This window comes from Triturus cristatus, chromosome 6, assembly GCF_964204655.1.
Source record: "Triturus cristatus chromosome 6, aTriCri1.1, whole genome shotgun sequence".
NCBI classification, from domain to species: domain Eukaryota; kingdom Metazoa; phylum Chordata; class Amphibia; order Caudata; family Salamandridae; genus Triturus; species Triturus cristatus.
This window is the reverse complement of record NC_140589.1, coordinates 283,913,872-283,933,305: the sequence shown is the minus strand read 5'-3', so window position 1 is coordinate 283,933,305 and position 19,434 is coordinate 283,913,872. Positions and strand designations below refer to the sequence as shown.

The 19,434-nt window shown below is 44.7% G+C and overlaps 1 protein-coding gene across 3 annotated transcripts in view; it reads right to left on the bottom strand.

Moving 5' to 3' along the window:
- The window catches only part of SMC6 (structural maintenance of chromosomes 6), a 918,345-nt gene that overhangs the window by 496,398 nt on the left and 402,513 nt on the right, over positions 1-19,434 (bottom strand). For all 3 annotated transcript variants that reach the window (XM_085610645.1, XM_085610644.1, XM_085610643.1), the window contains exon 17: positions 8,527-8,687. In XM_085610645.1, coding sequence (XP_085466771.1) covers positions 8,527-8,687 — 161 coding nt within the window. The remainder of the gene's footprint in view (positions 1-8,526; positions 8,688-19,434) is intronic.

The window sequence follows — 19,434 nt, the reverse complement described above, 5'->3', positions numbered from 1 at the left end:
GGGTCGGCCGAGGGTTTCTCGAGGAGGGGCTTGACCTCTGCCCGTTTCCAGTCGTCGGGGAAGATGCTGGATTTGAAGGAGGCGTTAATAGTACTACATAGTTTGGGTGCTATGGCAGCGGTGGCTCTGTGGTAGATGTGCGGTGGGCAGGGGTGCAAGGGGACTCCTGAGTGGGTATTCTTCATGGTCATGGAGGGGTCTTCAGTGGTAGCTGGATTCCAGGTGGTGATGGTGGGCTGTTTGTCAGTGGTGGAGAGGAAGGAGATGTCTGGAGTCTGTCTGCTGAAGTTATCGTAGAGGGCCTAGATTTTCAGGTGGAAGTAGGAACTGAGCTTGTTGCAGAGGTCCTGGAATGGTGTGACTTCGGTCACTTCACTGGGAGTTTGGTGAATTGCTGTACAACGTTGAAGAGTTATTTTACGTTGCTGGCGTTGGTGTTGATTCTGTTCTTGATAAAAAGTCCTCTTGGTGTCTCTTATGCGCTGCTGGTATTCAGTCATGGCGTTCCTGTAGGTGTTATGGTCTTCTGTGGTTTTCCTGTTCCTCCAGAGTTTCTAGAGGCGTCTGAAGGAGCACCTGGCTTCTTGGAGGTCGGTGGTGAACCATGCGGCCTTCGGAGGGGGCGTTGTCTGATGGGGTGGCGGAGGGGTGCGAGCATGTCTGCGCAGCTGGTGATCCAGCAGTGTAGTTCTTTGGCTGTAGTGTTGGCATCGTTCGTGGCGGAGGGTCGAGGAGGAGGGTGGCGTTGAGGTGTTCCTCTGTGACCTTGCTGCAGTTCCTTCGTGGCGGGTGGGAGGTGGACTTGGGTGCCGTGGTGGTGTTGAAGGTGAAGTGTACACAGTGGTGGTCGGTCCAGAGGGGCTGTGTGTTGGGGCTGAAGTGGATGTTTGTCCCTCCTGCGAAGATGAGGTCGAGGGTGTGACCGACTCTGTGGGTGGGGGTGGTGACGAGCTGCTTTAGTCCAAGGTTGGCAAGGTTTCCAGGAGGGTTATGGAGTCAGGGTCATTGAGGTTGTCAAGGTGGAAGATCAGGTCTCCGATGAGGATGTAGTCCGTGGAGTGCGACGAGGTCGGCAATGGTGGAGGCATGAGACCCCGGGGGTCTGTAGGCTAGGGTCCCGCGCAGCGTTATTCTGGGGCTGGTCTGGATCGGGAAGTGGAGGTGCTCAGTGGAGAGGGGGTCGTTCGTGCTGGAGGTGGAGAGTCGGAGGGAGCCTGTAGGAGAGTAGGGTCTGCTATCCTATGGTCACCCCAAATTTTTGCTTTTTGCTTCACTGGTTTTTGACATACTGAGGCTGTGGGCCTGCTAATCAGACCCCCAGCCTGCTGTTCTCTCTACTAAATTGACACTATGTACCCTAGGTGCATAACCAATTGGAATTGGATCACCCTGTGAGCCCCTGTACCAGTGTACACTAGGTACCCAGGGCATTGGTGTATCTAAGGCCTACCAGGGGCTGAAGCATGTATTGTGCCACCCGTGGCCTGGCCTAACAATTTGACACAACTGGCTGAACACTCAGCTGGGGTAAGTTGGTGTAACCACCTCTTACTTAGGTGTAGTATACCTATACCTAGCCTTCAATGGGACACATGTTAACCTATAAGTCACTCCTATGGCAGGCCTTAACAATCCTGAAGGCAGAGTGCTTGGTTCCATGTGAGATGGTGCTCTGGCATGAGCTGAGCCTGTCTGCAGTGGTCGGAACAACTTCCTTCTACCGTTTCCAGATATCGCCATACCATATACTCTTAAGTGCATTATGAACCTCGCGGTTAAATGCTATCTTTGGTTTGGATTTATCAAAACATGTCGAGTAAGGTGTCATACGAATTGGAATACTAACCCCTCGCCAATTCTGGCGACGGGGTTAGCATTCCACCCTTCTAGAGGGACACGACATGTACAGATCCTGAAACCCGGGTAAAATCAGACATAGCCTCAGCTCCACAAAATGGATGCTGCCACCACCGACACAAGTCTGCCCTCCTGCTGCTGGGAGTCCTTCCAGCCTGGGAGACGTGGACAAAGGGTTTCCTGCCAGGGGAGGTGCGTGCACCACCCCAGACAGGATTTTGTGTATTGGTCAGGTAGGGCTTGAATGGAATCAGACATGCCTGAGGCTCACAAGGAGCCTCGGTGCATATGCCAGTTCAAACCGGTCCTGGGGCACGCCAGCCCCGGACCTGGGACGAGCTGGACAAAGGATTGGGGGTGTAACCACCCCCCTTCCTGGTCCCACCCTTAGGGAGGGACCTAGCAGGTAGTCCGGCCCCTAGAATCCGCTTAAAGGTAGGAGCTGTGTCCTAAGACTTCAGACATCCTGGAATCAACTTACTACAAAGAAGAAGACGGGAACTTCGACGCTCTGCTGCACAGAGGACAGAAGGAAATCTCCCCTATGGTCAGGGAGTGACCATCTTGCTAACGCAAGCACCAACCAGCTACTCGACGTCTGCTTTGCCGCCGCCTCCTGCCGGAGCCCGAGCCCAGAGCCCGACAAGACCTGGACCTCCAGACCTCTCACCACCCGATCCACAGTCCCTGAAAAGAAGGAACCCGTGGAGGCACCGAGACACGTGGAGCCAGCCATCTTGAAAGACCCACGACAAGCTGCAAGCGCGACAACAGAGGCTCCCTCCAAGTTGTGCTTTGGGTCCTGAGAAGCCCAACATCCGAGCAGCATCTGCACCAAAGGTGAGCCCTCCAGCATCTCCACGATCTGCGTGGGGCCCCTCTGCACTTTGCAACTCGACGCGCCTGCCCGGTCCCTGGCCCGTTGGCTAGTGACCATTTTGGCGACGAACTTTGAAAACTACGACGCTGGTCTGGTTGCTCCAGACTGGCCCCTGCTGCCCTCCAAAGGAGCAGCCCCTCTGACCTTGCTGGTCAGAACAATCAGCTTTCTTCATTTTCCACGACTCCTGCCTTTGCCAAGGCTTGTTTGCTTCTTTCGAGTCGCCGACACAGCCGACAGTGAGAGCCTGCGTGGGACAGCTCGTGAACCGACTCCTGGACGTCGTCGACCTTCAGGGACCACGTGGCTGAGGAGACAAGCTACACCTCATCACCCGTTTGCACCCGACATCGCCTGGTACCTACCTGGTGCCACGCTGGTCACTGGCTAGTGACTGTGAACACTGTCCCCTCTGCTTACAGGTCTTCTACAACTCCGATCCACCCTTGGATCCACCGCATCTCTTCTGGACCGGCCGCCTGCAGCATCTTTGTCACCAGGCTCCATTGAACAGATAGACGAAACCCGACGCACTTCGAGACCTATGCACCCGCTTCCTGTGGGTGAGGTAAAGCTGGCACTCCGGTGCCCAAGTGTAGAGAAACATCTCTAGTGTCTGTGTTTTAAGTCTTAAGTTCGTAGCTCACCCAGAAGACCCTTTTTGCAGTAACTTTTGAACTTTTACGCACCAATTGAAAACCTATGGGAGCCCGCGTGTAACTTTCCTCACTGCACACGCGACCCGTGGACCTCCTGGTCACTAACTGAAGTTAGCTCCTTGTAGGCCCAGCGATTCTAGAGGCCCTAGGCCTTTTCCCCTTCCTGTTCGTGGTACTTATACCACTATTTTAGAATATGGTTTGATCGGCCACCAGGGCCTATCCATATAAAGTGCAACTTCTGTATATTGTACTTTCTTGTTTAACGATTTGTGCTCCTGTGCTCATAAAGAGTCTAGGGGATACTTTGAGTAATAAATACATATATAGAATATATATCTGTGTGGTGTCCTTTCATTGGTATAAAGGGGGGTTACATGTGGTAAAACAGCCTGCTTAACACGCTTTAACGAGTTTAGCCTCAAAGACTGCTTAGCCTACGCTACCACTAGGGCAGCTAGTCCGAAAAGGTTGACTTACAACCACACCATAAGGGTTGCTTGGCATGGTACAAGGTGGTCACTTTAACTAGTGAACATCATATACCAGGCCAACTTCTCACAGAGCCTTTTTGAGAGATGGCGAGTCCTCCTCCTGGGCGGCGAAGGCTGTCTTTTGTCTGGATCTTGTATCCTTCGGGGATGGCGGTGGCGATGTTGGGGGCGGAAGTGGCGTTGGTCCAGGTGTCCGTGAAGAAGGTGACGTCCAGCGAGAGGGTGTCAAGCAGGTTACAGATCTCTATGATGTGTCTATGTAAGGAGCGCATGTTGAGGAGAATGTACGTCAGGGCTTTGATGGTACGGGCTTCCGGCATGGGTTCGGCGGGGGTGTTGTTGATGGTGAAGGATTGTCTGCAGCGTAGGCAGGAGAACTGGCCGTGGGTGGTGTTAGGCGCCGATCTCTGGCAGTAGTTTTTCCTTCCGGTGTTGAGTGCGAGGAGGGCGGCGGAATTGTAGCGGTGGGAGGTTGTAGATCCAGGGCTCCTGGCGCTGGCCGTGTTCGGGTCGCAGACGGGCTTGCATTTGGCGGGCCTTCGGCGTGCCAGCGGCGAGCCTGCTGCGAGCGTCCTCTGCACGACTGCGCAGGTGCCGCCATTAAATAGGGGAGGGGGTGGGACGAGAGGCTGGGAAGAAGAAGCAAGTCTGTCCGAGGGGGAGGGACCGCAGGGGCAGCAGCAGTGGGAAAAACCGGTAGAAATAAATTCAAGAGGACAAAGAGTGAAAGAGCGGGGCAGTGAAAATAAGCAAAAATGGGGATACCAGGCGAAGGCTGGAGCTGAAGGCTGAAGCTGCGCAGAGGCAGGCAGGAATCAGGCAGCAGGCGCGAACCCTCACAAGGAGGAGGTGTGGATACTGTGGCGTGGCGACAGTACTCCGGAGCTGCTGTAGAGAGTTTGACCCAGACTGGTGGATTCAATCAATTGATTCATTTGGACAAATATTGGATATTGTGAGTCAATAGTGTAATTAACCCAGATAAAATTTGTTTATGTTCTCTACTGTAGAAGAATAAAATCCTGAAACAAGTCTTTAAAGATGATCAACACTACCTGCCCCAACTTTGGTGAAATAATACTACTACTACTAATATTCAAGTAAGTGCTAATTGTGAACTGCATTCACCATAATGCAAAGGGTGAACTGTGCTGGGATGTGAGGCTGTGTGCACCCATCTCCCTTCTGTTTAAAAAGGCTTCCTTGAGCCAGTGAGCTGACAAGCTTTTGGAGATGCACCTGTGAGAGATGCGAAGACTCGAGCCGACTATGGCAGCATTCTTAGCAACCCCTAATAAAATTTGTTTTTGATCTCTACTGATTAAGGATAAAATCCAGTAGCATGTGTCTAAAGATGAACAGCACTACCTGCGCCAACTTTGGTGAAATACTACTACAAATATTAAAGTAAGAGCCAATTGTGAACTGCAGTCACCATAATGCAAAGGGGCGAACTGTGCTGGGATGTGAGGCAGAATGCTGCCATCCCCTTTCTGTATTTAAAAAATAGTACTCTAGTTTTACATGTCCTGAAAGTGGAAAAACTCCTAACATCCTTGATCACTGTAGAAAGGCTATCTCGCCCATTAACTAACACTGGGTTATCTATTACACTTAATAAGTGAGAACTTCAGTTTAGGAACAGATCGTGAAATATTTCTTCACTCATTTGAATTGCAATTTAAAAACCTCTTTAATGGTAAAGACAGATTTTAAGTTACTATTCTGAAAATGGTACTTTTAGTAAGTTGCAAAAAGAGCAATAGATGGACAGAAGGTTGACAATGTCAAACATTCACCACCAGTACAGAGATCTGGGCCTAAAGCCATCGTTTTATTGCTCACCATGTCATTCCAGTTTGAATCTAGCCATATGCAAATCAGTTTTGACCCTACTCCCCATGAAACAGCAGACATGCCAATAGACCCGATTCAGGCGGGAAAATCCCGATTTTTCAAGCAAAGAATTGCTTTATTTTAGCTGTCTCCCGCCTGAAATTGCATTTTCTGCAATAGAAGTCAATGGGGAAATTACATTCTCCCAATTTCTATTTTACAATCTCCCACTTCCCTGCCTTAAAATGTTAGCATGTCTGAAACAGTCTTAGCCCGAACTACCTGGTCAGGTCCTCCCTGGACCAGAAACAAGCATTCTGGGACCGGCTTTGGGGTATCGCCCCTCATCAGCCAGGCTAGGTTGACACTAGTCGCATGGAGAGCACATGGGCATACCCATCCCACCTAGGTCGAGAAATGCAAATAGAACAATTTGACAGAATGAGGAAAAATGTCCAACATCCCCGCCCCCCCAGTATAGAGATTTCTCTCCTAGAGCAAGGAGAGACTGCAGCCCTGATCCTCCTCGACGTCTCCGCAGCCTAAGACACTGTCACACTATACCCTCCTACACGGACTCCAACAGATAGGGATCCAAGGAACTGTCCTTAAATTGATTGCTTCCTTTCTCACCGGAAGGACCCAGAGCGTCGACCTCCCACCTTACACCTCAGGCCCAAAGAACATCATCTGCAGCATTCCCCAAGGGTCCTCACTGAGTCCAACCATGTCCAATACATGCATGACTCCTCTGGCCACGCTGGTCAAATCCTATGGGTTGAACATCATACCATACGCTGACGACACTCCGCTCATCCTCTCCCTATCCCCAAACTAACACCAAAACCAATTCCCACAGGTGCATAAACAGCATAGCCAGCTGGATGCAAAACAAATGCCTCAAACTCTACACCAACAAAACAAAAAAATCTTCAGGAGCAACGCCTCCCGAATGGATGAGTCCTGGTGGCCAGTGGAACTGGGCAACTCACCCACTCCCATAAACCATGTCAGAAACCACAGCATCATACTCTATGACAAGCTCACCATGAAGAAGCAGATAAACCCTGCCTCCACAGGCTGCTTCCTCATCCTCCGAAAAATGTTCAAATGGCTTCCCATCAAAGCCAGACGCACAGTCACCAGAGCCCTCATCACCAGCCTCCTGGAGTACGGAAACTTCTTCTATGTGGGGATCACCTCACAACTACTGAGCAGACTGCAAACCATCCAAAAAGCTGCAGCTAGGATCATGCTCGACTACCCAAGAAGAGCCCACATCACCCCCCCAACTCAAAGTGCTCCACTAATAATAATAATAATACTCCACTGGTTCCCCGTCCAAAAAAGGTGCCAGTTCAAACTGCTGACCCACGCATACAAGGCCCTGCACAACAAAGGACCAGACTACCTCAACCACAGACTGAACTTCCACCAACCTGACAGACAACTACGCTTCGCCTCCCTTTCTCTCACCCACACGCCCGCTTCCACAAAAGCAGAAGAGGCAGCCGCACTTTCTCCAACCTGCCCAACTAAACCTGGACTGGCCTCCCTCTCCACCTCTGGACTGCATCCACCTCAGCCCCACAGCACCTGGATACCCTCACAGGTGATATGCAGCACTCAACAAATCGTTGATTAATTGAATTTATGTGTTATTTTTCTTCTTTGTTGGCAGTTAGCTTATGTGACCAGACGCTTGTCTGATCGATCATGTGACGTCACCACTGTCATTTACTTTCTCTGCCATCACTGCATTTTGGTTATTCATATGACATCATCACTGGGTTTCCTCATGTGGCAACACTGCGCTTAGGTTCTTCATAAGAGGTCATCACACTGTTCCCTCCTGTGACATCACCACTTCATATGAGTATATTAGTGAGTATATTATTCGACTCTTCACTATGTGCTATTTCCACCCTCAAATACCCTCTTTCCCACCTGTGGCTCTAGCTAATCTGTTTTTAAGCCACCAATCCCACTCCCAGGTTCCTCGAACCTAGATTGACTGCGCCACAAACTTCTCCATTATTTCCCCACCCATTCCATTAACAATCTTCACTTTTATTTTTTTTTATTAGAATGTTTTTTTTTTCTAAACATTTTTGGAAGGGCGCACAACTTTAATTTGCTGCCAGGCCACCTCTTTTTCAAAAGGCACCTTTTTCATTGTTTTAAATAATATATTTACATAAGAACAGTAAATAAAAAAAACTATAAAAATGGCTGCTTCATGCGGTACTTGTGCGCGCGTGGTGATGCATGCAAGCTTGTGTCATGAGGCACACACGTACATACATGAGGACTCTTGCATTCTTATGTTTCATTGCGCTTTTTTTTTTTACAGTGCTGAACAGCATGGGCAAAAAGCCAATAGCTCTGGGCTGGCCGTCCAAAAGTGAGACTCTTTGGCTTTGCCAATCAAGGTTCATTGTACTACTGTGTCAGGGAATGCTCAAATTAATTAAAAAGGGTTTGTAAGTGCTCTAAGGTGGGACTTAACTCAGTACTTCATGATAAATGGTTAACTCGGCATCTATAATGCAATGTTTAACAGTAAAAACATTCGCACTTTAGTTGATTTCTTAGTTCAGTGGGATAGAAAACCGTGCAAGGCAGTCACCAATAAAAAGCTCCACATCCAAGTCAGTACTTGCAACAGAACAATAGCGTTTAAACTACATAACAGTTGCAATGAAATACTTGGACATTTCTCAATAAGAAAACGACCCGGCAAGTAAAATTTATCTATCTAAAATAAAAGTATAATAGCATGAATAGAAACTTCACTAACCTTATTTCCACCTCTACATCTCCACCTAGAAACCTTATTCTGTTGTTGTCAGAAGAATAATATCGGTTTGCAAACACCTGATCACCTTCCCCAGTAAATGCTTCCCTGCAGTTTTTCGGCGGATTCCCCTTCTGCATTACTTCACGGGCAGCCGCATTACTCTGGCGAGACAAGAAAGCAAGGCATCACAATTCCTCCATTACTTGACAAATGCTACTGTGTATTATGATTGTAGTCAGCATCAAGAAACGGAACCTGCTACACGCTGCGTTTAACTCTATAAAAACAAGCAGCAGTAAACTTAGGGGCTAAAATAAATAGCATACAAAGAATTAAAAGATTAAAAGACAATTTTGTATCAAACAAACTGAAGTCTCAATTTTAAAATAGACAGAAATCAAATATATTCAAGCAGAGCGAAAATGACAGTTTGTCAGATGGGCACTGTCTCTTGCTGTAATAAATGCTGTCCTGCTCTGCTCTAACTGTTCTATGGAGTGAGCTGTGTTATCAAGAGGGAGAACACACACACACATATATATATTATATATATATATATATATATATATATATAGTCACTGAAAAAACATAGGTTTCAGAGACGTTATAGTTAGAAATTAGCATTTAAAAAACCTTAGAAATTCACAGAAAAAAACATAGGTTTCAGGGGTGTTATAGTTAACTGGCCATTTCACTCGTACAAAACCATATAAATTCCTCCGTTACAGTTAGTTCTGCTAACTATAACTCGCACACCCGCAATGCACTGCTGATGATGTCACATATTGCATCATTCATGACATGGTCAGTGACATCACTGATGCCATCTCAAATAACATCACTGATGACATCATTCAGTGAATGTGATTTAGTTTGAAATTTAAATATGTATTATATATATACCAATCTGTATTGAAGATTGAGTGGATATATTACTGTCTGGATGGATGATTTTGTAGCTGTCTGACTGTCTGCTTAAGTGAGTAATTAAAAGGGTCTCACTTAATACATGGATTAGTAACTAAACTATGTGAATGTGTGCATCACTGTCTCTGTTGTTGTATAACATGCTGCATCAGTTGGTCACTAACTACATGAGTGTGTATATTAGTTATTGATTAGTTGGGTGAGTATTTGTATGGGACACTGAGTTTGTGTGTGGTTGGATGGGGTGTGTGTAACTCTATGCATAGATGTGTGAATGGTTGATTGACTAGGTGTATAGGTTTAAGAGTGCATGTGGAAACAGTTGTTTGGTTGACAGTGTATTTATTTGTGTGTTGGTGAGCGAATATATGTTTTAGTAGTACATCTTCAACAAAGTAAAAAAATAAAAAGGCATTGTATGTGAGAGTTGGTGTATATAAATAAGTATGTGTAAGAGTCAGTGATTGTGAGAGTAACTATATGAATGAGTGTATAATTGTAATGGTGATTTTTTGACATATTAACTATGAGTTACTATGTGTTTGAATAAATGAGGTGTTGTTGGATAATTGTGTAAGTGAGTAAATTTAAGTGCGATACATTTTTTTCATGAGTGAGTAGGATGACTGCATAACCGACTAAGATGGCTGCTGATGTGTCAATGTCTATATATGTGTATAAGTGCATTTGATAGTGTTCTATTAATTAGTGACTGCATGTATAAATGATTCTGTTGTTGAATGGGGAGTTGTGTGTGTAGACTTAGGAATCAGCGAGTGGGTATGTAGTAACTGGTATTGGTGTGTCAATGGTTTCAAATATGGTATTTTACAGTGAGTGATGAACGGTTATACTAGTGTAAGATGAGGTGTATCAGATTGTCACGTGGATGATGTCATCAGTGATGTCATCAATGATGTCATTTGAGATGTCATCAGTGATGTCACTGACCATGTCATGAATGATGCAATATGTGACATCAGCAGCAGTGCATTGCGGGCGCGCGAGTTATAGTTAGCAGAACTAACTATAACGGAGGAATTTCTATGGTTTTGTACGAGTGAAATGGCCAGCTAACTATAACACCCTTGAAACCTACGTTTTTTTCAGTGAATTTCTAAGGTTTTTTAAATGCTAATTTCTAACTATAACCTCTCTGAAACCTATGGTTTTTTCTGTGAATTTCAAAGCTTTCTTAAATGCTAATTTCTAACTATAACATCTCTGAAACCTATGGTTTTTTTCAGTGAATCTCAAAGGTTTTTTAAATGCTAATTTTTAAGTGCGATAGTAGTTATACCTATTTTTTTGTACTGATTTTCTACAGTTTAACTGTTTATTTATAAATATTTTATTCATTAAATAAAAATTTTCTGAAAATTGCAACAACAACAATTTAAAAAAACATTCAAACTGAAATATTGATTTTTTTTTGTTTTCATTTTTTATTTTAATATATTTATATTTTCTTTAAAAAAAATTTATTTTCCAATTTTTTTTCGGAGTCGCGCACTCAAAGCGTACATCACAGTGTGTGCGCGGATTCTAGCCGCCATTTTAATAAAGTTGTGAAGGATCCGTGTACGGTGTGAGACGGCTGCGTGTTTTTCAGTTACATCATATACATTTAATATTACGAGATGTGCGCGATTGGTATGCGACCAGTCTGCGACTCCTGCTCCCACGCATTCGCGACACATGCGCATTACTGTAAGAGATGCTTGCGCGGTGGGGGGTCCCGCGTGACGTCATATACATGCTGGGGCGCGCTGGGTGCGCGACTCCCGCAAAAAAAATGTATGTTCCAAAATGATATGTATGTGTCTTTAATATACATATTAGGGCAAGAGATTATCTAAGATATTCATAAAAATAATATATTTGTACTTATAATAAACTTATATTATTTTTAAATATATTTTCGCGAAGTCGGGTGCCTGCATCGTGAGGGCAGAGAACCAGGTCAGCAGAGCTGCTGTAGAGCCAGAGAAACCAGGTCAGCATAGTCGTTGTAGAGCCAGAGAACTAGTTCAGCAGAGCTGCTCTAGAGCCTAAGAAGCAGGTCAGCAGAGCTGCTCTAGAACCAGTGAACCAGGTCAGCAGAGCTGATCTAGAGCCAGAGACCCAGGTCAGCAGAGCTGCTCTAGAGGCCGAGAACCAGGTCAGCAGAGCTGCTCTAGAGCCAGAGAAACCAGGTCAGCAGAGCTGTTTTAGAGGGAGAGAACCAGGTCAGCAGAACTGCTTTAGAGCCAGAGAACCAGGTCGGCAGACGTGCTTTAGAGCCATAGAACCAGGTCGGCAGAGCTGCTCTAGAGGCAGAGAACCAGGTCGGCAGAACTGCTCTAGAGCCAGAGAACCAGGTCAGCAGAGCTGCTTTAGAGCCAGAGAACCAGGTCAGCAGAGTTGCTCTGTAGCCTAAGAACTAGGTCAGCAGAGCTGCTGTAGAGCCAGAGAAACCAGGTCAGCAGAGCTGCTTTAGAGCCAGAGAACCAGGTCATCAGAGCTGCTTTAGAGCCAGAGAACCAGGTCAGCAGAGCTGCTCTAGCTGACACCGACTGATTGACACTAGCTGACACCGACTGATTGACACTAGCTGACACCGACTGATTGACACTGACTGACACTGACTGACACCGACTGACTGACACTGACTGACACCGACTGACTGACACCGACTGACACCGACTGACTGACACCGACTGACACCGACTGACTGACACCGACTGACACCGACTGATTGACACTGACTGACACCGACTGATTGACACTGACTGACACCGACTGATTGACACTGACTGACACCGACTGATTGACACTCTGACTGACTGACTGACACTCTGACTGACTGACACACTCTGACTGACTGACACACTCTGACTGACTGACACACTCTGACTGACTGACACACTCTGACTGACTGACACACTCTGACTGACTGACACACTCTGACTGACTGACTCACACTCTGACTGACTCACACTCTGACTGACTCACACTCTGACTGACTCACACTCTGACTGACTCACACTCTGACTGACTGACACTCACACTCTGACTGACTCACACTCTGACTGACTCACACTCTGACTGACTCACACTCTGACTGACTCACACTCTGACTGACTCACACTCTGACTGACTCACACTCTGACTGACTCACACTCTGACTGACTCACACTCTGACTGACTCACACTCTGACTGACTCACACTCTGACTGACTCACACTCTGACTGACTCACACTCTGACTGATTGACACTCTCTGACAACTCTCTGACAACTCTCTGACACTCACTCTCTACTACTCGCTATCTACTGCTCTCTAATACTCACTCTCCACTACTCTACACTACTCACTCTCCACTACTCTCTACTACTCACTCTCTCTCTGCTACTCACTCTCTACTACTCACTCTCTACTACCCACTCTCTAATACTCACTCTACTACTCACTCTCTACTACTCATCCTCTACTCTCTACCTCTCTCTACACGCACACATATGCACATATATATATGCATTTGTATATATATATATATATATATATATATATATATATATATATATATACATACATAAACATATATATAATCTGCATATCTATATAAATACAAATATAAATGCATGCATACATATACATATATGCATACATATGCATGTTATGTACACGCAAGTTTGAAAAACACTAATAAAAGCAAAGCTAAAAAGCCACCTAATTACAAACAGAATTGCTTTAACTTAAATGAGGGCGAGACCAATTGCATTTTCAATGCTTGTTTACTTTGGTTCCATCAATAAGGCATTCAGATATGCCACACATTAGCCATAAATTCTGAATGTTAGCACTCTAGTTGCTCATTAGATCACTGTAGTAAAGCTACTGCTCACCAGGACAAACTGCTGCTGGTATTGAAAGTGCATGTTTCAGGCTGCATGTCAGAATTTTTGAATGAAATAGAAGAGGATTTGAGAAGTCACTTAAAATGTGCCCTACTTTTTCTTTCGTAAACACAAAGCAGCACTAATCATAATTTCTATGGCAAAATGAACTCCTTCATTTTGTTCTTTTGCAAATTAAATGTTTTAAGTGTTACCACTTTATTCCAATCAAGATGGCTTCAGGTGTGCCATACTTTTGTCATAAGTAAGACTGTTAGCGCTCTAGTTGTTCTTTAGAACACTCTGGGACATTCTGTCTTTGGACTATACTTGGGCTACAGCTGGGTGATATTTTTGCTACATTTGGGCTCTTTTGTCTCTGGTGGGCATCTTGGGAGACTTACTTGTTATGAAGTTTCCTAATTTCCTCATTTACTACAGTCTCCTGTATTGAAAGTGTATGTTTCAGTCTGCACGTCAGAATTTTTTAATGAAATAGAAGAGGATTTGAGAAGTCACTAAAAATGTGCCCTACTTTTTCTTTCTGCAGCACTAATCATAATTTCTATAGCAAAATGAACCCCCTCATGTTGTTCCTTTTTAAATTAAATGTTTTAAGAGTTACCACTTTATTCCAATCAAGATGGCTTCAGGTGTGCCATACGTTTGTCATAAGTAGAACTGTTAGCGCTCTAGTTGTTCTTTAGAACACTCTGGGAAGCTGCAGTAGAACACAAAGGAATCAACTGACAGTCTCTGCCCTTGTTGGATGTACATGTTTTACTGAGAATGTCAGACTTCATTCTCACATGACTGAGAAACAATGTGAATTTACAGAAAATATGCTCTCAGTGTAGCTTATAGATCACCTTCCAAACCTCTGTGGGAAAAGCATGAGAAAATAGTTTTCTCTCAAACATGATTCATGATATTCCAGCAGAAGGCTTTTTCACATGGTAAAATCACCTCAGAACACACCACAATTCCTAAAATGAGTATGGTACCATCAACAAATGATTTATAATGTAACTAAAGTCTTAAAACCTTCTATTAACTGCAATGCTTTTTAATGAGGTGCTATCATGTATATTTGTCCCAAGATGGCTGCCAACACTTCTTGGATGAAGTGCTGACAGCCAATCAGATCTCACGATGAGATGTGTGGTTAGGCTCCGCCCAGATATATCTATGATTTTACTTTTGATTTTCTCAGCATCTACTGAACAGATTGACACCATTTAACCAAAAGGTACGAGTGTGAACCAAGGGAGGCCTCTTTGCCAAATTTCGTGTAATTCCGTTCAGCAGTTCGGGCTGCAACTGCGATTAACTGTTCCTATGGAAAATTGCATCGGGAAAACACGTTTTAGGACCCCCCTTTTTTCTCAGCCCCCGCTTGACGAATCACCCCGAGACTTTCAGGATAGGACCGGAGCGCCCCACCAGTTTTGAAAATTTTGCGAAGATTAGTCAACCGGCGCCAAATTATTCCAAATAGAATGTGGCGTATTTCCTATGGATAATAGGTCCTAACTATAACTCCCTACTGGCGACCGACACATATTACATCACTCATGACATGGTCAGTGACATCACTCATGACATCACTGATGACATCACTGATGACGTCATCCATTGAGTATGTGTTTCTGAACAATTTTAATATGTTTAATATATATAGGGAAAGGCCTGGTGAAGAATGAGTGGGTGTACAAGTGTGTAAATGGATGATTTTCTGTGGTGCGTAACTGACTCTATAAGTGAGTCATTAAATGTATCTTTCTGCAGACTAGTGACTAAAGTGTGTAAATGTCTGTATATGTCTGTATGTTGGTGTATAAGTGGCTGCATGGTTTTGTGAATAGCTATATGAGTGTCTATATGAGTTATTGATTGCTTGTCTCAGTACCTGTATGGGTTCCTGAGTGTTTGTGTGAGTAGGGTGTGTGTGACTCTATGCATAGATGTGTGAGTGGGTGATTCTATGGGTGCATGGTTTTAAGAGTGCATCTGTGATGGACTGTATGGTTGAGTGAGTGTATGTATGGGTGTGTTAGGGATAGAATGTATATGTCAGTGGTACATTTGTAACTTACTACATATGTGAAAGGCAGTATATATGCGTGTAAGAGTATATAAGTGGGTAGATGTGATAGTGTGTCATTGTGAGAGTGACTGTATGGATGAGTGTGTGCTTGCATCAATGATTCTATAAGAGCGTAAGAATGTGATACTATTTTTATGAGTAAGTGAACTTGAGTGTGTATAACCACAAAGGCGAGTAAATGGGAGTGCGATTATTTGCATGACTGAGTAGGTGTGAGAGTACCTATATGGATGATTGGTAGTGTGTGAGTGTCTATATAGGTGTATAAATGCATATGATAGTTTTGTATGCTGTGACTGTAAGTATGAGTGACTGTACAGGTGAATGAGTGGAGGTGTATGTAGACCTAAGAGTTAATAAGTGGCTATGTAGTTATTGGTATTGCAGTATGTATGGTTTTGAGAAGGGAACTCTCAACTTTTGAGTCGGTGTATCAAAGGTTATATTAGGGTGTGAGAAGATGTGGTAATTTATCACATGGATGACGTCATCAGTGATATCAGTGATGTCATTTGAGATGTCATCAGTGATGTCATGAGTGATGTCACTGACCATGTCATGAGTGATGTAATATGTGACGTCATCAGCAGTGGATTGCGGGCGCGTGAGTTATAGTTAGCTGAATTAACTATAACGGGGGAATTTCATTGGTTTTTTACGAGTGAAATGTACAGCTAACTATAACGTGTGAAACCTATGGTTTTTTCAGTGAATTTGCAAGGTTTTTTAAATGCTAATTCCTAACTATAACGTGTGTGAAACCTATGGTTTTTTTAGTGAATATGCAAGGTTTTTTAAATGCTAATTTATGAATGTATTTTTATATTTTGTAAATATTTATTTTACAATAAGCTACCTATATATATAGTTATAGATTAACTTTATCCTGTAATATGGAATGCCTCAGTTTTTTTGTTTTTTTTTTAATTTGGATAGAGTTGAACAGCATAGTTAATATCTTCTATAAACTTATAAACACTTTAAAAAAAAATCTGTATTTTTTTTGAGGGTTTTTGTCTGTGCGCGCACGGTGCACGCATGCGTACGTACTCCGTGCACGCATGCGTACGTGCTCCACGTGAGCATGCGTACGTCGTGCGTGCTCCGTACGTGCGTGCTCCTTACGCGCGTGTGCCCCGTACGCGCCTGCGCGCGAGCTCTGTACGCGCATGCGTGCGTGCTCCGTGCGCGCACAGTGCGCGCATCGGCAAGTCATGTGATTTAGAAACAACACTTTTCATTGGTTTATAGTAGTTTCAGTTCCAGAAACTTCCAACACCACACCCACTCCCCTCATTATTACTTCTGATTCTCTGGGAGAAGGAGCTGAGCAGCTTTTCCAGTACTCCAGTACTTGAGAATGGCAGAGCAGCAGTCATCTTCTGGGAGTGAGCAGTAGACCCTTGTGAGACAGAGACAGAGGAAACAGAAAGACTCTTTTATATGCAATTTTTTACATTTCCACAGGGGCAGAAGAAGGTGAATGCTCCAAAAGTCACCTGCACTCTTTGTGATCGTGTCTTATCAAGAGGAGATCCTAAAAAGAAATACTCTTTTCGTATCTTCACTATGATCAGGCACGTTAGAGATGTACATCCTGTGGCTTATGCTCGAGCTGCTAGAGAAAACCCTCCAGGAGCTCAGCCGAGCACATCCGCAGTAGCTCAGCTGAGCACATCATCGGCAGCTCAGCCGAGCACTTCATCTGCGGCGGCAGCTTCACCTTCTTCGGTTCCTCTGGATATACACCCTCTGTTTAAGAGGGTGCATATACGGTGCATATACGGTGCAATGCGTGCAATGCTCTTCTCTCTTATGCGGACACCAGCATTCCGCTAATAGAGAGCAAGATACAGCAGCACACGTGCGGCACCCTATAATTTTTGCCATGTCTTTTTTTTCCTCTGTCCCTCAATTAACACAACGGCTCTTTTTAGAGCCACCTAACATCTAAACACTTAAATTTGATTTTTAATTCTATTTTTTTTATGATTCCGCCGTACGCGCACCTCGCAACGGTGCGCGTACCGTGCGCACACCGTGCGCGCACCCCACGATTTAAAAAAAAATAATGTTTTTTTCACCCTTCATGGTCCTTCAGGGACCCCCTGACAAAAGCTAGGGGGTCAGGAACTCTGTACCCTGCCCCCCTTTCATGTTATCCACCTTTCTTTTTCACTGTCACACACAAAATGGCGGTCAAGACTTGCTGATTTTGACCGATTCGAATGTTGACTGACATGAATCCACCAATTAGAATACATATATTACAAATATTTATTTTTCATAAAGACACATATGTCATCAGTGATGTAATATCTGACGTCATCAGCAGAGGATTGCGATCGTGTGAGTTATAGTTGCCTGCACTAACTATAACTGGGGAATTTCATTGGTTTTTTACGAGTGAAATGTCCATCCAACTATAACATGTGTGAAACCTATGGTTTTTTAAGTGAATTTGCAAGGTTTTTTAAATGCTAATTCGTAACTATAACGTGTGAAACCTATGGTTTTTTCAGTGAATTTGTACGGTTTTTTAAGTGCTAAGTTATGTATTTATTAACTATTTTTTTTTTCCAGGTTTTTCACCGTGCGCGCACCAAGCACCCACGATTCGCAGTACGCACCTCGCAATTTAAAAAAAAAATATATATTGTATTTTTCTCCCTTCGGGGTCCTTCTGTGACCCCCTGACCAAGGCTAGGGGGTCAGGAACTGTCCACTCTGCCCCCTTTTCACGTTCTCCACCTTTTTTTTTCACCCCCTCAGACTGCGAGAGACAAAATGGCGGCCGACACTTCCTGGTTTCGATCAATTCGAATGTTTACCGACATCTAACAACCAATCAGAATTGCGCTCGAGCACGGCAGGGTGCGCGCACGGTGCGCGCGTATAGATATTGATATGCTTTTAAATGCTATTTTCTCAGGAAATACTGAACAGATTTACACCAGACCTGCAAAAGGCACTTCCTTGACCTTATGGCTACCTCTCTGCCAAATTTCACGTAATTCTGTTCAGCCGTTCGGGCTGTAGCTGCGACTAAAGGTCCTATGGAAAAATGCATGGGGAAAACGCGTTTTGGGACCCCCCCTTTTTCTCGGGCTCCGCTTGACGAATCACCCCGAGACTTTCAGGGTAGGAGCTGAACGGAGCGCCCCATTTGTTTTGAAAATTTCGCGAGGATTCGTCAACCGGCGCCAAAGTTATTCAAAATAGAATTTTGAGATTTCCTATGGAAACTAAATTCACTGAAAAAACCACAGGTTTAAGGGACGTTCTAGTTAGCAGTGCGCTGCGGGGGCGCGAGTTATTGTTAGCTCAACTAACTATAACAGCCGAATTTCCATGGTTTTGTACAAGTGAAATGTTATGTTATTTGAATTTATATAGCGCACAGCTGCCTCAGCAAAGAGGCGTCCCGGCGCTGCCAGCATCAGAAAAACGCACTAACTATGAACCAGGAGCGAAAAGAGCAGATAAAAGGATGAAGAGAGACTAGGAAGAGGGAAAAAGAAAAGTTTTGATAGCTTTCCTGAAGTCCAACAGACATTCCATTCTGCGGATCTGGAGAGGCAGAGAATTCCATAACTTGGCTGCCAAGCAGCAAAAGGAACGACCCCCGGCCCGAAGGCGCTTCACACGGGGAACTCTAACCAGATGCTGCCCCGAGGAGCGCAGCTGGCGAGTAGGAACATATGGGGTGAACAAATTAGTTAACAGACTGGGCGAGGCACACTTCAAGATCTAAAAAGATAGACAAAGCGTCTTAAATTGAATTCGCTTAGCCATTGGTAGCCAATGAAGCCTCCGGATGGCACTAGCAGAGGGACAGAAACGCGGAAGTCCCAACAACAAGGCTCTAGCAGCAGCATTCTGAACACGCTGCAACCGCATAACCTCAGCCTGATTAGCCCCCAACAGGAGAGAACTAGCGTAATCTAATCTAGATAGAATAGCAGATTGAACAATCAGCTGACGCCTAGGTGGATC